The sequence below is a fragment of the Macaca mulatta genome, chromosome 4, assembly GCF_049350105.2.
Source record: "Macaca mulatta isolate MMU2019108-1 chromosome 4, T2T-MMU8v2.0, whole genome shotgun sequence".
Classification (NCBI taxonomy): Eukaryota; Metazoa; Chordata; class Mammalia; order Primates; family Cercopithecidae; genus Macaca; species Macaca mulatta.
Window position 1 is genome coordinate 64,686,594 of NC_133409.1, and position 19,599 is coordinate 64,706,192.

Genomic DNA, 19,599 nt, shown 5'->3' on the forward strand with positions numbered 1-19,599 from the left:
GAACTGTAAGATCATCAATCTGTGTTGTTTTAATACATCAAGATTGCAGTAATTTGTTATAGCAGTAGTAGGAACTAATACAGATTTGGTTGCCTGGAAGTGGGTTGCTGATGCAGCACGTACATAGAAATGTGAAATGATCTTGGGACTTGGTCAATGAACAGAGGCTAGAAGAATTTTAAGGAGCATGATAGAAATAGCTTAGATTGTCTTGAGCAGAATGTTAGTGGAAATATAGCTGTTAAGGAGAACTTTGGAGGGTGTGAGGAGCCTGGTAGAGAATACCCAAGTCATCATGAGCAGAGAGTGGATAGAAACAAGGATGCTAAAGGCAATGCTGGAAAGGGTGCAAATGGAAATGAGGACCATGCTACTGGAAAGTAGAGGAGAGGGGATCCTTATTATACAGTAGCAGAGAGCTTAGCTAAATTGTGGAAAGCAAAACTTGTAAACTATGAACTTGGATATTTAGCTAATGTGACTTCCAAGTAAAGTGTTAGAAGTGCAACTTAGTTTTTTTTTTGGTTACTTATGCAGTCATGAACCATAGAACAATGGTTTTTGTTTTTGGTTTTGGTTTTTTTCAGGGGGTTGTTTTGTTTGGTTTGGTTTGGTTTTGAGATGAAGTTTCACTCTTGTTGCCCAGACTGGAGTGCAAAGGCGCGATCTCGACTCACTGCAACCTCCGCCTCCTGGGTTCAAGCAATTCTCCTGCCTCAGCCTCCTGAGTAGCTGGGATTACAGGTGTCAGCCACCACGCCCAGCTAATTTCTGTATTTTTAGTAGAGACGGTGTTTTGCCATATCGGCCAGGGTAGTCTCCAACTCCTGACATCAAGTAATCCACCTGCCTTGGCCACCCAAAGTGCTGAGAATACAAGTGTGAGCCATCGTGCGGGGCCAGAACAATGTTGTAGTCAATAACAGACCATGTATACTACAGTGGCCCCATAAGATTATAATAGAAGTGAAAAATTCCCATCACCATAATGTCCCAGGACAATGCACTGCTCACGTATTTGAGGTGATGCCACGATAAACAAACCTGTTGCACTGTCAATTGTATAAAAGTGTAACACTTATAGTTGTGTACAGTGCATAATACTTGATATTGATGATAAATGACTGTTACTTGTTTATATATTTACTATGCTATATGAATGGTTATTTTGAAGTATACTCCTACATATTCAAAAAAAAAGAAAAGAAAAGGTTAAGTATAAAATAGCCTCAGGCAGGTCCTTCAAGAGTTATTCCAGAAAAAGGCTTTGTTATAGGAAATGACAGTTCCATGTGTGTTAATGCCTCTGAAGACCTTCCAGAGGGATAAAATTGGAGGTGAAAGACAGCGATATGGAAGATCTTGGCGCTGTGTAGGCCTAGGATCATGTGTTTGTGTCTTCATTTTTTAACAAAAATGATTAAAACCTTTAAAAAGTGATGTAAATAGAAAAAAGTCTATAGGATAAAGATACAAAAAATTTTATATAGCCATACAATGTGTTTGTGTTTTAAGCTAAGTGTTATTACAAAAGAGTCAAAACAATTTTTAAAATTAAAAAGTTAATAAAGTAAAAAGTTATAGTAAGCTAAGGTTAATTTATTATGGAAGAAAAAATTAAATACATTTATGTAACCTAAGTGCCCAGTGTTTATAAAGTCTATGGCAGTGTACAGTAATGTCCTCGGCCTTCACATTCACTCACCACTCACTCACTGTCTCACCCAGAGCAACCTCTAATCCCACAGGCTCCATTCATAGTAAGTGCCCTGAACGGGGATACCATTTAGCTCTTATACATTATTTGTACTGTACGTCTTCTATGTTTAGATGTCCTAGCATTGTATTACAATTGCCTACAATACAGTCACAGGCTGTACTATATATATATATGTATATGCTGGTAGCAATAGGTCATACCATACAGTGTAAGAATATAGTAAACTGTACCTTCTAGGTAAGTGTAAATGTATTCTATGATGTTCACACAATGATAAAATCACCTAAGGATGCATTTTCCAGAATGTATCCCCACTGTCAAGTGATACATGATGCACTGGTAGCGAAATGTGAAAGGAAGGAAATGAAAGAGATGTTAGGCAGAAATAATAGATTTGGGAAATTCTCAGCCTGTCCAGATTACAAATATGCTAAAATTAGGAGAATAACTGTCAGGAAAGCATGATCTGTAGGGAAAGTCAAGGGTGTGGCTGGACAACCTTTTGTTACCTGATTAAAACGATCAAAAAGTAAGTGTATTCAGTCATATAAGGGGCTCTTTGAACAGATTAGTGCACTTTATGGATCTCCTTAGCCATCTCCAGAGAAACCAAAAATAGAGATCAGATTATCTAGGAAAGATCCGTGGATGCAAGTCTTGTTTAATGGGAAACATTTTCTTGATGTACACAAGGTTCTTGAGAATTTCTTAACAATGTAAAAAACTGACAGCTCTGACTAAAAGGGACAGAGACTATGAAATGAAGCGTAACTGTCAGACTCAGAAAATTATACAGGCAGGAAATAGACTGATAAACTACTCAGTTGCAAACATGTGCTACCATTCATAAAAAAGAAGCATGACTCAGAGAGCCAAGTCTCATGACCAGAGGGGCAGAGCCTGTAACCACAGGGAATTATTCCCAGGCTTTGAAACCCAATGTTGTCTGGCCATTTGAGTTTTGAAATTGCTTGCAATTGGTGACTCATTTTTTCTTTCAATTTTCTCTCTTTTTGAATGGGAATGTCTATATACTGGTACTCCATGCCTGTCTGACTATTGTATTTTGAGGAGTAGATAATTTGTTTTCTAATTTCACAGGCATACTTGGAGAGGAATTTGGCCCCAGGATACATCATGTTTCACTCATACCTGCTTTACAGGATTGAGGTGATGAGACTTGGGAATATTGAGTTGAATAAATGTAAATGAGATTTTGGGCTTTGAGTTGATGCTGTTATGGGTTGAGACTTTTGGGGATGTTGGGATATAGTGACTGTATTTTGCAGGTGGGATTGATATAAATCTTTATGCACCAGAGGGCAGACTGTGGTAGGCACAATAATGACCCCCCAAAGATGTCCACATCATAATTTCCCAGACCTGTGACTATGTTATATTACAAAACAAAGGGGAACTAATATTTCAGATGGAATTAAGGTTGCTAATCAGACTAATTTAAAATAGGCATTTGCCTTAAATTATTGCTTCTCTGATGTTAAAATTATGTTAGTTGGTTTCTTTTTATTTACATTTCCCTGGTATGCTTTTGCATGTCATGTTGTTTTCAACTCTTCAGTCTGATAAGTTTTATTTTAGGTGGGTCTGTTGTATGCAACATAGTTTTGGTTCTTTGAAATCCAATTTAATATATTATTTTTATTATAATCTGTGAGTTAAGCCAATATTGCTTTTTTTTGAATGACAGATATATTTAGTTAAATTTCTGCCATATTATTGTGTATTTCATACTTTGTAAAGCCTTCCATGAGGTGTTTTATCTCTTTGCTTCTGTAGTGTGCATGTGTGTATGTAGGCACACACGTCTAGATCTTCTGATATTTAGGAAAATTTTTATTATTATTCTAAGAGTTGATTTTATGTTTGACTTTTAAATACATTTGATTTTCAAGTATAACATTCATACAGAAGACTACACAAAATATGCATAGCTTAGTGAGTTTTCACAAACTGAAAACACCCATGTAATCACTACCAGGATAAGGAAATTGAGTATCTCTAGCACCCACAAAGTCCCCTTATATTCTCTTCCAGTTGCTACCACAAATGCTTCTTAAACATAACCATGAGGAAGTGAAAGACTTTTTCACAGGAAACAACAAAAAATTGCGAAAAAATTAAATAAGACACAAATAAATGGAAAGATAGGCATGGATTGGAAAACTTAATATTCAATATTTGTGGATTAGAAGATTTAATGTTACTAATATGATAAAACTATCTAAACAAATCTGTAAGTTTCAATGCAATCTCTATCAAATTCTGACAACTGTTTTTGGAAAAATGGCAACATGGATTCTCAAATTCATAAGTAACTGCCCAAAACGAAAACAATATTGAAACAGAAGAAGAAAGTTTAATTACTTACATTTTAATACTTCAAAACTTACTACAAAGCCATAGTAATCAAAACAATGTAGTACCAACATAAGGATAGATATTAATATATAGTCAAGTGCAATAGAATTGAGAATCCAGAAATAAACCCAAGTTATTTTCAGTGAAGAAGCCAAGATCATTCCATGGGAAAAATAGTCTCAACAAATATTTCTGGGAAGACTGGATATCTGTATATAAAATGATAATGCTGGACCCTTCCCTCACACTATATACAAAAATTAATTCACTATAACAATGACCTAAATATAAGAGATGATACCATAACATTTTAAAAGTAAACATAGGGGTAAATCTTTATGACTTTGGAATTTAATTCTTAGCTATGACATCAAATGCATTACCAATGAAAGAAAAAATAGATTAATTGAACTTCAAAATTTAAAACTTTTATACATCAAAAAACATTATGAAGAAAGTGAAATGACAACATACATAGAGGGAGAAATATTTGCAAATTATATATCTGTTAAGGGCCTAGTGTCAAGAATATATAAATCTTACAACTTAACAAAATGCAATTAAAAATAGATGAAGGCCATGGATAGACATTTCTCAAAGAAAACATACCAGTGACCAACAATCACAGGAAAATAGTCACATCATTAATCATTACAGAAATGGTAATCAAAAATCACAATGAGATACTATTTCATATCCAGTAGGGTGGCTAGAATTCAAAAAAGGTAGATAACGATAATTAATCAATTTGTACAAAAATGAAACCCTTGTACGTTGCTGGTCCTTGATCCGCCCGACTCGGCCTCCCAAAGTGCTGGGATTACGTTGCTGGTGGGAATATAGAATAGTGCAGCTGCTATGGAAAACAGTTTGGTAGTTCCACAAAAAGCTAAACACAGAATTACCATATGACCCAGCAATTTCATTCCTGGATATATAACCAAAAGATCTGAAAACAGATAGTCAAACAAATAAATGTATACATATGTTTATAGAAGCACTATTCATGATAGCCAAAAGATGTAAACAACCCGAAAACTCATCAGCAGACCAATGGATAAACAAATCATGGTATATGGATACGATGTAATACTCTACATCCATACAAAGGAATGAAGCAGTGGTATACACCACAAAATGGATAAATCTCTAAAACATCATGCTAAATCAAAGAAGTTGGATGCAAACGTTCACCTATTGTGTGATTACATTTGCATATGAAATATCCTGAATATGTAAATCTATAGAGATAAAAAACTGACTTGATTGCCAGGGACTGGGGACAGGGAGAAATAGGAAGTAACTGCTTACTGGGTATGGGGTTGTATTTGGGGTAATGAAAATATTTTGGAATTAGATAGAAGTGATTATTGGAAAACATTTTGGATGCTCTGAATGATATTGAATTTTTCACTTTAAAATGGTTGATGTTATGTAAATTTCACCTTGTTTTAAAAATAATTGAATAATTTTTTAAAAAACAATGGAGAGGAGATGCTTGATGCAGGTAAACTGTAAACATCAGCCTGAGCTGACGTCTCTACAGGACTGACTTTTGCTAGTTCTCTAATAAAGCCAACCAGGTATAAATGCAAAAAACAAAAAAATTCTTGCATTACTTAATTAAATATGATTGTAATATAGTCTCTTTTTATATCTTCCTTAATTTGATTGTATATATTTTTTGCAACAATATCATGAGTGATATTAGCATATAGTTTCAGAAATCTTTCAGTCTTTGACTGGTTTTAGTATTGTTATAATATCCTTAACTGGAAAGTTATAGTATCCTCAATTGAGTAATATTCATTTTTTAAATCTCTGGTTGAGTTTATATAAGATAACAATTATCTGTTCTATGAACACTTGTTAAACCATCTGGTAAATCTAGTATTATTTTAGTGAGTACATTTTAAACTACTGATTTCATTCTTAAATATACGATTGTTCAGATCTTACATTTCTTCTTAAGTCAGGCTTACTAATTAAGCTTTTCTAAGAAAAGGGTTAGGATTAAATTTTATCAGCTTAGAGTTAAAATTTACTGGCATTAACTTTTTCATAGTATTTTAAATAATTTTTAAAAAATTCATCTTGTATCTGAAGTTACATCATATTTTAATTTTATCCTAAATATTGTTTATTTGTGCCTTCTCTCTTTTTCGTCCATGACAATAATCTCGAGGACTGAATATTTTATTAATGTTTTCTAAGAACCAAGTTTTAGGTTGGTTTATCATTTTTATCTCATCTTTCCCCCAATTTTACTAGTTTTTCCTTTATTTTATGTTTATTCTGTGTTCTTTTCTATTTTCTTTTTTTTTTTTTTTTTTGAGACGGAGTCTCGCTCTGTCGCCCAGGCTGGAGTGCAGTGGCCGGATCTCAGCTCACTGCAAGCTCCGCCTCCCGGGTTCACGCCATTCTCCTGCCTCAGCCTCCCGAGTAGCTGGGACTATAGGCGCCCGCCACCTCGCCCGGCTAGTTTTTTGTATTTTTTAGTAGAGACGGGGTTTCACCGTGTTAGCCAGGATGGTCTCGATCTCCTGACCTCGTGATCCGCCCGACTCGGCCTCCCAAAGTGCTGGGATTACAGGCGTGAGCCACCGCGCCCGGCCTCTTTTCTATTTTCTTAAGTTGAAAATAAGCTCATTTATTTTCAGCTTTTCTCTTTTTTTTTTTAATACAAGCATTTCTGGGAATAAATTTCCTCCTAAGAACTCTTTAAGCTACTTCCTATGAATTTCAATATCTGGTATTTTTCTTTACATTCAAATAATATGTTTTAAGTTTCACTTATGACTTCTCTTTTTACTTTTTTATTATACTTTAAGTTCTAGGGTACATGTGCACAACGTGCAGGTTTGTTACATATGTATACATGTGCCATGTTGGTGTGCTGCACCAATTAACTCGTCATTTACATTAGGTGTATCTCTTAATGCTATCCCTCCCCCAGCCCCCAACCCCACGACAGGCCCCAGTGTGTGACGTTCCACTTCCTGTGTCCAGGTGTTCTCACTGTTCAATTCTCACCTGTGAGTGAAAACATGCGGTGTTTGGTTTTTTGTCCTTGCGATAGTTTGCTGAGAATGATTATTGCGGCACTATTCACAATAGCAAAGACTTGGAACCAACCCAAATGTCCATCAATCATAGACTAGATTAAGAAAATGTGGCACATATACACCATGGAATACTATGCAGCCATAAAAAAGGATGAGTTAATGTCTTTTGTAGGGACATGGATGAAGCTGGAAACCATTTATGACTTATTTAACTTCAATTTCCTTAGAAGTTTAAAGTTTTTAGTTTCCAAGTAGTTGGAGGTAGATTTGTTGTTTTTTTTTTAAAGAAGATTCTAATTTATGATGCTCAGAGATGTGGGCTGTATGTTAATTTTTAAAATATGTTGAGACTTATATTATTAACTAGATTAATTTTAAAATTTCCATGTATGCCATTGAAACACGTTCTCCTCTGTTAAGGAGATCCTATATATGTTCATTAGACCAAGCATCAAGCATGTAAATTGTGTTAAAATATTCTAAATCTCTAACAACTTTTGCCAGCTTCTTCTATTAATAACAGAGTAGTAAGTTAGACTGCAAACAGAGAGATTCACATAGAGGAGACAGGTTTCTTTTTATCAATTTACTTTCTATCTTGCTATGTTACTTATTGTACAAATTTCAAATTATTTTATCTTCAGAGACACTGACTTTCTTTATTCCTGATAAAGATTTATGCCTGAAAATAAGTTGTATCTTACATTACTATAACAACCTCTACTTTGTGTTGGATAATATTTGTTTGGTCAATCTCTTACTATCACTTACTTTTAATTATTCAGTACATTCATATTTTAGAAAAACGTGTTACAAACAAGATATAATTATCGATGTTTTGCTTTTTAATTTAATAGAAAATCTCTGTTTTTGTTTTAACCTGGTGAATTTACATGTAATCACTGATATATGTGGAATTAGTGCCATCAGCTTATCTTACGCTTGCTATTTGTCTTACCTTTCCAGTGCTCTCCCCTACTTTCCTGCCTTCTGTTGGAGAGTTTAGGTATTTGATTGATCGTTTATGATTGGATTGGTTGGATATTTTAAACAGTATTTAATTTTGTTTTGGCCATTTTTCTGAGAATAGTATCATCTATCCATTTGTTTTATTTTATTTTATTTTTTTCTTTGAGACAGAGTCTCACTCTGCCACCCAGGCTGGAGTGTGCAATGGTATGATCTCGGCTCACTGAAACTTCTGCCTCCCGGGTTCAAGAGATTTTCCTGCCTAGTCTCCCAAGCAGCTGAGATCACAGGTGCCCGCCCCCACACCTGGCAAATTTTTTTTTTTTTTTTTTTTTGGTAGTTTTTAGTAGAGACGGGGTTTCATCATGTTGGCCAGGCTGGTATCGAACTCCTGACCTCAGGTGATCCGCCCACCTCAGCCTCCCAAAGTGCTGGGATTACAGGCATGAGCCACCTCACCCGGCCTATCCATTTCTTTTAACTATTCCATATCACTATGTTTTTGGAATTTCTCAAAGCATAGTGCTAGGTTTTTTATCTAGTTTTAGAATAATTGTCTTTTAAAAGTAAAGTTTAATTCATTTGTGAATCTGATGTTAGTTTAGTGCTCTAGTGTGTGTATATATATGTATATTATTGAGAGATTATCTTAGTAGGTATATTTTCTCTTTTAAAAACTTTTAGGTTCTAGGGGACACGGGCGGGTTTGTTACATAGGTAAACTTGTATCATGGTGGTTTGTTGTACAGATTATTTCCTCACTGAGGTACTCCTATTACCAATTGTTACTTTTTTCTACTCCTCTCCCTTCTCCCATCCTTCACCCTCAATGGGGCCCCAGAGTCTGTCGTTCCCTTCTTTGTGTTCATGTGTTATCATTTAGCTCCCACTTATAAGTGAGAACATCTGGTATTTGGTTTTCTGTTCCTGCCTAAGTTTGCTAAGGATAGTGGCCTCCAGCTCCATCCATGTTCTCATAAAAGACATGACTTCATTCTGTTTTATGGCTGCATAGTATTCTATGGTGTATATGTACCACATTTTCTTTATCCAATCTGTTATAGATGGGCATTTAGATTGATTCTGTGTCTTTCCTATTGTGAATAGTGCTGCAGTGAACATTCACATGCATGTGTCTTTATGGTAGAATGATTTATATTCCTCTAGGTATATACCCAGTAATGGGATTGCTGGGTTGAATGGTAGTTCTGTTTTTAGCTCCTTTTAATTGACAAATACTAATCCTGTATCTTTATGGAGTACAATGTGATGTTGTGATACATGTATACATTCTGGAATGATTAAATCAGACTACTTGACATAGCCGTCACTACACATACTTATCACTGCTTGGTGGTGAGAACATTTAAAATCTATTTTTTTTTAACAATTTAAAAATACACAATAATTATTATTAACTATAGTCACTATGCTATGATACACTGCTAGAATTTATTCTTCCTGTCGAACTGAATTTTGTACCCTTTGACTAACATCTCCCCTTTCCCCATCTACCCTGCCTCCCAGAATGATAATTCAGAATTCCATTGATTTTAAAAGTGTCTTTAAATTTTGACTTCCGACGGCATTTCATTTGGATCCTAGGGATTTTCAATAATGTTAGATGAGTTTTTGTGATAATATCTAGACTTATAGTTCTTATATAGGCTGTGTAAATTCAGACATCACTCATGTGCATGGTGACTTTCCTTTATTACTTTTTCTACCACAGTCCTTGGACTGACTTCAAGCCTCCTCAGGCAACACTTCCAGTTCCATTCTATTGGATTTTGTAAGACTTCAAATATCCCAGTTTTCTGCTTGGGTCTCAGCTTCAGCTGTCTGACTTCTACAGTTCATGAAGCCATCTTTCACAGCACCAGACAGGTGTTAGAATCTGTTTCCAGTCTCCAGGGCCTTACAGGCTATTGTTGATAAGCATTCCTTGATGCATATCATTTGGCTTTGATTTCTCTCACCATTGCTAGCACCTGGGAGTTACTTTTTGTTTCTTGATTATATTTCATTTTTAATATATACTTCTGTATTCAGGAGAATATCTGCATTAACTTAGTTGACTACATTTTGAAAAGTGTAAACAATTTTTTTTTTTTGAAATGGAATCTCGCTCTGTTGCCCAGGCTGGAGTGCAGTGGCACTATCTTGGCTCACTGCAACCTCTGTCTCCCAGGTTCAAGCAATTCTCCTGCCTCAGCCTCCCCAGTAGATGGGACTACAGGCGTCCGCCACCATGCCCGGCTAATTTTTTGTATTTTTAGTAGAGACGGTGTTTCACCATGTTAGCCAGGATGGTTTCAATCTCCTGACTTCGTGATCTGCTCCCCTTGGCCTCCCAAAGTGCTGGGTTTTCAGGCGTGAGCCACCACACCCGGCCAAAAAGTGTAAACAATTTTTAAAAAAATATTCTGCCTTTAATGAAAACATCAGGGGATACTTTGGGTACTTAGGGTGAATTAGCAATTCATAGAGTTATTGACCCCAAACTGATAAGGACATTTTTTTTTTCTTCAAATGGCAGGATCTAGAAATTAAAGATTATAATCACTTGCACTGGGTCTGTTAGGGGGATTTGTTAATGAGTTACTACACCATTGGATTCGCTTTTGAAAAGCCACAAATTGCTGTGCTTTGACCTTTTGTTCAAATAAGAAAAAGATATCAGTATTCAAAAAGAACTAAAAGAGATTCTGACAACCTGGCTGGCATCTCAGAATGCAAGGGAGCAGCGCTGGAAAACTGACTGTCTATATGTGCACTGCTGCCTGTTCTGCTGCCATGGTCTTCAGATGCTCATTTCTTAGTCTCTCTTTCCATTTCACTCTGTGTTCTTTTCTTCCTTTCTTCCTCAAATTTCTGAAAACATACAGTTACAGTCTCTGTGGTTCTGAAGAATTATTCTTGCTGCCTGAGGCCCCTGAGCTGGGAGTTTCATTTTAGCCATTGCAATGACATCACAACCCAAGAAACTGCCCAGCCAGGTATGATTGCCAAGAATAACTCAATATTCTCACAACTTAGTCGTAACTCATTCATTCTCTACATTCATTTTATGAACCCCTCACTCATTATTATTCATGATACCTACCCTCCCTGACTCCATATATACTTTTGTGCCCTTTTCACATATGACTTTAAATTGACTGAGGGTCAGACGATCTACGGTCCTTACTAAAGACCCCTTTTTTTCTCTCTCTTTTTTACAGAAATGTGCATAGCTCTTGCTTCCAGTCCCCTGTCTGAAGCAGAGCCCTACTCTGAACTCCAGGGCTGCTTTAGAATGAGAGATTACTAAAAAATAGGTGGGAAGAGAAATTTTAGTAATGAGGCTGAGCCTATGGGATGAGTTCACTTTATGACCTAGTGAAGCCAAAGTCTAAAACTTCAAATTCCACTCAAACCTTGCAGAACTTCAACTTCAAAACTGGGTCCATTCTAACCGAATCCTAGTGAAGTCCTGTAGCCAACAGTTTGCAATAACACAAGATGATTTTGGGGCCATATGGAAAACTCTCAGAACAAAATGTTAAGACTTTTTTGGAAAGGACTTTGCATATCTTCATGAGGTGTTTGAACAGTGAGGTGTTTCTGAGCTCATAATGACAGAAATAGGGTCTACAGAGTAAGGTGTAAGGAAGAGAGCTGTGGCTTGCTCTAAGCCCTGATGGGCTCATTGATTTCTCTAGTTTTGCTCTCACAAGTGACTCATTAATCTAGATTATCAAAATGTTCTTATAGAAAATGTCATCTTCACTTCTTAACAAAGACTTTACAAAGCAATGAAAACACATCAAAAATTTAAAGAGTATCAAATATACAGTAGATAGCTGAAAAACAAAAGTGTCTACACAAATACCCTGTCTTCTGATTAATGTAAACCTGCTTTGCCTAGAGTTTCATGGCAAAGGGTAATGTTCAGTCATAGTTGCTTGTTCCTGTCTTAGGACCTTTGCACAAGCTGCCCAAAGACTTCCTTCCCTCTGACCTTCACCTGGCTCGAGCCTTCATGTAGCTCACATCTCAGTATTAAGTGTTTTCTCTTCAAAGATGCTTCTCAAAGCACTTCATACTTTTCCTGGCCACCCAATCAAAAATACATTCCTCTTCATTTCTATTACACGACTATTTAAAAATTCCTCTATCTGACCTATATCATCACGTGATAATTTATTTTGAGTGTAACTTTAATATCACTTTCTCCTTCCATCCACATATGGATTTACATGCCTGGTAATTTTTTATTGGATGCCAAACATTGTGAAATTTACCTTGTTGAGTACCAAATATTTTGCATTAAAAAAGTTGTTGAACTAATTGTGGGAGGAAGTTAAATTATTTTGATCATCTTGTATTTTGCTTTTATGGTTTGTTAGGCAGGACCAGAGTGGCATGTAGTCAAAAGCCAATTTTTCTTCACTATTGAGGCAAGACCTTTCCTAATACATTAACCAATTCTCCTTGGAATATAGTTTTTCACTCTAGCTGTTAGAAACAGTTACTACTCCCAACAATACATGGCCTCCAGCTGCTACTCCTTCAAATCATACTGGTTGATTATTTCCTCAGCCTCAGGTAATTTCATTACATAAATGGCTAATATTCACCTGAATACTTGTGGGAGATGTACTGCAGACCATTCTCTTTTGCTGTAGCATCTCTTCTCCAGCATTTGCCCTGTGAACCCTGGCCACCCTAGCTTGGTAGACTTCCAGCTCCTTTTTCTCAACTCTGCAAATCTACTGGGTTGTACCTGAATTCCCCACAACCTCAACCTTGTTGTGCCATGGTTTGAAAACATCCAAGCAGTAAGCTCAAAAAAATGTAGTGTTCACCTCATTTCTTGTTCAATAAATTAATAAACTTATTCATTTGATAAATGTCAAATGAATATGACACATGCTATATTTCTTCAGCATTTGTGAATGTGGTTAACATTGTAAATAATAGAATTTCATGTTTGTTTACATATGTTTAAAAATATCATTTGATTATAGTTTCCATCTTTTCCTGATTATATTGTAATCTCTGGAATATTTTAAAGAATTATAATTTTATTATCAGGTACACACAATTACTTGAACTCATAACACAAATAAAATTGCTTTAGTACCTAGACTGTAATTATTTTAATTGAATGAAAATAGGTTTTTAAAAAATGTTTTTGCACATTTAAAAAATACTATTGTATTTCTGTTTTTTACTGTCAGTTTGCTAATTAAATTAGTTTAACTGGTATAATGCAAAAGTAACATTCATGCAGCCCCTGTCAAATTATAATTGGTGGAAGCAGAAATAGTGTTTTCCTGTTGTTAATATTAGAATGTATAAGGTAGAAGAAATCTTCTAATTATTCAGGTTTGAAATGTGAAATTTTATAGGCTGATTGGAAAATAGCCTCATGAAGAATTGCTGTATAAAAATATTGAGGGGGCATAGGAAATAAGAATTCTTGTATGTTAATGAGAAATACTTAAGACATACAGCTTTCTGTTAAACAGTTCACAATACATAGTTTTATTTCCAGACCCCAGCTAGAAAAAAGAACTCATAACTGAGAAGCAGATGGAGCAGCAGAAGCTGCTAGAGGCAGTGAATGTGCTTCACAGAGAGTCCAGTGCTGTCTGAGGCTGGGTCACTACCTAGCACAGCAGGATTCACTCCAGACACTTGGAGAGTGACCAGGCACCTGCAGGTCATCTCAGGGCAAGCATAGCCTAGTTTACACCCTGCCACCACCATCTAAGAAAGATCCTCTACCAGGAATCAGCTATGCTGCTGGCTCGCTGTTTTAAAGTCTACTTCAGAGAAAATTCATCAAAACGATATCCTCACACAGAATCCCAATGCAACAAAATAGCAAAAACCCTTTAAAATTTTCCGAAAATGCATTTGACAGGTCATACAAAGATGAAACACTTTGAAAGCATAAAAACAGAGAATTGCTTTAGAGATGTTTTGCAGTGACTTTTTTTTGTGATAGCATTCTCTAACACCTTACCTGTGACAGATTTAAGATATCATACAAACCTTTAGCGATTAAGTCTTTAAAACATATCCACCAAGTAATCTCACTTGAATATTTTCCTTGTATCCTGGTTCTCCTTGATTTTATGACCTCTTAGATTGAACACCAACTCTAACTTCTGAAAGAGGAGGCACCTATAGTGAGGGTGAAGGTCTTCAACTAGTGGTTAAGGAGACTTAGAATTCCAGACCACTAAACCATGTGACTTAAAATTTCTACATATTCACAAAGTTTTCATGCTATAAAAAGCCCTTCAATGCTGGTGGGTTCAAGGGCAGGAAGTCACACTTTTCCCTCCTTCTAGAATTGACGCAAAGCATTTCCCTTTACAAACTAAGCTGTTAATATGCTTTAAAAATGCACATAAACATCACAGCAAATTCATTTTGTACGCATTTTTATGATGGTGACTTTCTTGTATAGACTGTAAACAAAACAAATTTCACATATTATTAAACCTTGGGGAGAAACACACTTCAACCCTAACCTTCATGTCAAAAAGCAGTTAATTTTTTCAAGTTATAAGTAATTTCGATTTTTAAATATTTACCCTTAGACAGAATTTCTTCAAAGTCTAACTGGTCTTATTTTTGTCCTCGTTTGTGTCATGAACTATAGCTCAAATCTTCAAATTGCTGTAGATGTTGTGTCATGAACTATAGCTCAAATCTTCAAATTGCTGTAGATGTAGTTAAGATGTAAATATAAGTACATTTAAATGTAAATAATTAAACCGGTTTGAGCCTTTCTGAGCAGACCGAACATATGAAAAAATGAATGAGTCAGTCTTTTTAAAGTCAATTTGACTGGGCATCATATTCAGCCACGGTAAGCAGAGGACTCACCAGAACAATAGGCAGGTCATTTACCATGAGGGAGGAGAGCAGAATGACCTGATTGAGTCATAGGCTTACAGCACTTTGAGGACTTCGCGTGGGCTTCAGACTAACAGTGTCTAGGCTGGGATTTATGCGCCCACCCCCATCTCACGCCATACTTCTTTCTATTCTCTAACTATACGAACTCTTTCTAAATTCCTTAAATGTGCCAAGCACTTTCTTGTATGTTAATCTGCCAGGAACCTTCTATACTAAACCCTCCCTTCTCCTCACCTGACTAAAGCTGACTCCTCCTTTGGGTCTCAGCTCAGCCATCACCTTCTTAAAGAAGCCATCTCTAATTACCTCTATCCCCCACTGCCTCACACACACAGGCTTGCATGCACATACAAAAGCATGCACACGTGCCATATCTACACACTAGATTAAGTTAAACCCCCAAGCTATCTCTCCCCATGATACTGTTCGCCCTTTTTTTTTTTTTTTTTTTTCTTTTTTTTTTTTGAGACAGGGTCTTCCTCTGTTGCCCAGTGGCAAGATCATGGCTTACTGCAGTCTCAGCTTCCTGGGCTCACAGAATCCTCCCACCTCAACCTCCCAAATAGCTGGGACTACAGGTGTGGACCACCATATCCAGATTTTTTATTATTATTATTATCATTTTGTAGAGATGGGGTTTTTCTATGTTGCCCAGACTGTTCTCAAATTCCTGAGCTCAAGCAATCTGCCTGCCTTGGCCTCCCAAAGTCCTAAGATTACAGGCGCTTCTCTTTCTTTAGCCCCATGGAGTTTGCAATTCTTGTTTAGTGTCTGTTTTCCCCACAAGGCTGTAGCACCATGGGGGCAGAGGATAATGAGTCTTATTCTCAGTTGAATTCATAGCAGAACATCTGGCACAGTAACTGCTAGGAACACAGAGAAGGAAGAAAAGAAGAAAGGAAAAAAAGAAAGAAGGAAAGAAGGAAAGAAGGAAGGAAGGAAGGAAAGAAGGAAGGGAGGAAGGAGGGAAGGAAGGAAGGAAGAAAGGAAGGATCTATACAAAATTGTAGAGTCTCTATCCTAGTGGATTTGGAAGCATATAAAAAAGACATTCTCTGGTGTAACTGGCTAGACTCTACTGTACCTCAAAGTCCCTTTAGTTCTGGGTCAGGTTAAGTCATCTATACCTTCAACAACCCTTGATCTGTTGAAAATGCAGCTCATGTGTGGGTCAGTGGGAAGATTCTAGAGAGGAACTGCACTGCTTAGCTCAGCTAAGTGAAGAGCACATTTATCTCAGTTGGTCTCAGGTAGCCAAGGGTGAGATAGGGGCACCGATGTTTGCCCAGTCCCTTCTCTGTGAGAAACAAGCAGTAAAATGCTTTCTTTGGCAGAGACTGCATCTTTATATTCCACAAACTTCAGGGCACCACTCTGTGCAGAGAAGAATAAATCCATCCCCTGAACAAGACAGCCTTAATATTCTCTTTAGCTTGACTAAACTTTAGACAGGATTTTTCCTGAATACAGGCCCCTGACGTCCCTTTTCTAAGAGCATTTACTTTGGAAAACCCAAAACTGTAAATTCTTTCTCTGCCTTGTTGAGATGTAGATCGTCTAGTTTCTTGCTAATTTCAGAAACCAGGGATGTCTTACTGAACGACAAGGACCTGACAGCCATCCCTTTAAATGTAATCATCAAGAATAGTGGTAAACCCCTCCCTTCCAGTTTCAGTGGGACGGTAGGAATCTAATGTGCCAATTAGCAAACACAGATGCCTAATCACATGGGCCAACCTCATGCCAGTGGCCCTCCAGTACTTTTCCACTAGCTCACCCAGTACTTAAAAACCTTCCCATCTTTTATTTTAGCAGAGTTGGGTTCAGTATCTCTCATATTTTGTAATAGTCTTGAACAGAGTCTTTTTTGCGTGTTTGACTTTGTCTGGTGCAATTTGTCTTTGATACCCTCGTAGACCTGGCTCACATGTGTGCCTGAATTAAACTGGGGCTACATCACTCCTGGTAGATAGGAATGCTCTAGAAGGTGATCACATTTCAAAAATTCTATCTCACTGAATACAATGTCAGTGAGCTCCCATTTAGTGAGAAGGATAATTCTTTTTATAATTTGAGGTGATATTGTTTAATGATGTTATTTTGAAGTAACATTAAACAAATGAAAATATCTGGCCACGTCTATGGGAGGCAGATTTGAATGATGTCCCAGGAGGTTAAACTGTGGTTGGCATGTTTCAGAGCTATATCAGTTTTCTGCTCCATATAATGGAGCTCATGTAGTGGTCATGATTGCAATGTTGAAACCTTGTTGAGCTCTTATTTTGAAGGTCAGCCTCTGAGGTGCCTATATTTTATTTTCTTCTGGTTTGGAGAGTGGCTGATAGCCTTTTTGGCTGAACATCTTCCCTCTCAGTAAAAGTGAATAGCACAGAATCTGATGACTAGTGAACTCATTGAACTTTAATTGTCAGTATTGCTGTCATCATCTCATCACCACTTTCACAATTGTGAAAAACAAAGAAACAAACAGGATATTATGCCTTCAAAACTTTCTACTCTCTACCAAAAAAAAAAAAAAAAAAAAACAGTTGCTGGGTAGTAATGCTGGCTTAAAACAGACTGTAGCCTTTGCTGGATTGCTTCATTAATATATAACCCTGAGCTCTATTTGTGAGATGTTTGTCTTTCTCTCTCCCTACCCCAATCCCTGCATTTTTTAGTGATGGATGGGCAGACAGAGATGAAGTCATTGAAGGTTATGAGGTGGAAGCCAACGGGGGAATCACGATAAAGCTGCAGTCTCCGGAGGTCAGGTCATTCGATGATTATTTCCTGAAACTGAGGCTGGACACTAACACAAGGAATCCCTGGTTCCCTGAGTTCTGGCAACATCGGTTCCAGTGCCGCCTTCCAGGACACCTTCTGGAAAATCCCAACTTTAAACGAATCTGCACAGGTAACTTGTGTTCACAAAATAACAACTCAGAGGTTTGGTCATCTCTTCTAGATTTATTGCAGCTTGTTGAATGAGAATAGAAGGTGCCAGGGCTAGAGCTCCAAATACAAAATTGCCATCTGTGTTTATAAAATGCTAGAATGAGGAGGAAGTGTGTGTTACCCCAGGGATTCATGGAAATCTGGAAAGACAACTTTGGTCTCTGTTGGAGCAAGTGATAGGAGATAACAGAAGTAAAGGAAAAGCAAACTGAGGAGTCAGGTATCTAGTATTTAAGCCAGAGGGAAGAGATTTTATGACAAACATGTTTAGGAGAGCTTAGCCGTAGACATAAGTCAGCAGTACTGGTTAGATCCTCTTTTTTTCTCTATGGCTTGTTTAGATACAGAAGTCAGGAGACGATGAGGTAATGTGACCCTAAGCCACACCATCAACAAGGGTGTTTGTGGGCACAGGAGCCAAGAAACTGCACTCTGATCTTTCAGTCAGAACAATGGTTCACAGCTGGACAGACGAGCACCATGCACTACGCACTGATGCCATGCCAAGAAACAGCAGCACGTTGTTCCAAGTCCTTTAGGGGCGTGGTGAAATCCACAGGATGTCATTCTTGCAACCCCTAGTACTCCCATAACCCAGATTCTGAAGACTGTAACTTTTATGAGTATTATTATTATTGCATAGGAACATTACTGTCCCCTTTCCTTTTTCAGTATTTTCTAGGCTGCCAAGATAAATCATCTATGTCCTTTCGTAATGCCATTCAAAGCAAGTTGTTCTTACTGGGTCGATAGCATAGAATAATGGAGCACTCATGATAATGGGTGATGGAATCTACCCATGACCTAATTTGTGTTGTAGAACAGTGGTGTGACATGTATATCCTGTATGTAGGCTGAGCAGACATTATTTATAAAGGCATAGAATCATGTCACACCCATGTATAAAACACTGTATATAGCAAAACAATGGATAGAGAAACATAATCCATCACTCTTGACCTAGAGAGGCTTGCCATCTCTTTGGGCAAATCAAAACAGTTCACATACGTGAAATAGATAAATGACAATAGAGGACAATGAGTTTTTACAGGGGATGGTAAGAATATGGCTAACTACATAAAATATTTCTATTTTCAACAGTATTCATAGTTTGATGTTAGAAAATGCTTCCAGATACCAATATATGTAAATGCATCGATGTATATGTGACTTCATAAGGTTCAGCAGAGCTCATTGGGAAATTGCCTGGTATGAATCTTTTCAAATAAGGAAGTTTCAATCTTTTAGAACTTCCTCAGTTTGGCTTCCAGGGAGGCTGAGAAAGGCAGGAGAAAGGGGAGACATTGCTAATCAGTAACCCACCTCTACTACCTAGGTATTTCTACTTTCTCTGAAATAGTAGACCCACCAAGAATAAGGATTCTAATGAACCAATAAATCATCCAGGACAGTCTCCTTATTTGCAAAACAGAGGTGATGAGGGTGAACAGGGGAAACAGTTTCCCTAGGCTCATAAGGTTAATGGCAGCCAAAAAAAAAAAAAAAAGAAGAGAACCCACACCCCCCAGAACCATAGTGCCTGCTTTTAGACTTAGCATTTGGCAATATATTATCATTCATTGCTTT

At 37.0% G+C, this 19,599-nt stretch overlaps 1 protein-coding gene across 3 annotated transcripts in view; it reads left to right on the top strand.

Annotated features, from left to right (window-relative positions):
- The window catches only part of GRM1 (glutamate metabotropic receptor 1), a 418,597-nt gene that overhangs the window by 264,636 nt on the left and 134,362 nt on the right, over positions 1-19,599 (top strand). For all 3 annotated transcript variants that reach the window (XM_077998433.1, NM_001265755.1, XM_077998434.1), the window contains 1 exon segment: positions 17,736-17,971. In XM_077998433.1, the coding sequence (XP_077854559.1) occupies positions 17,736-17,971 (236 nt within the window).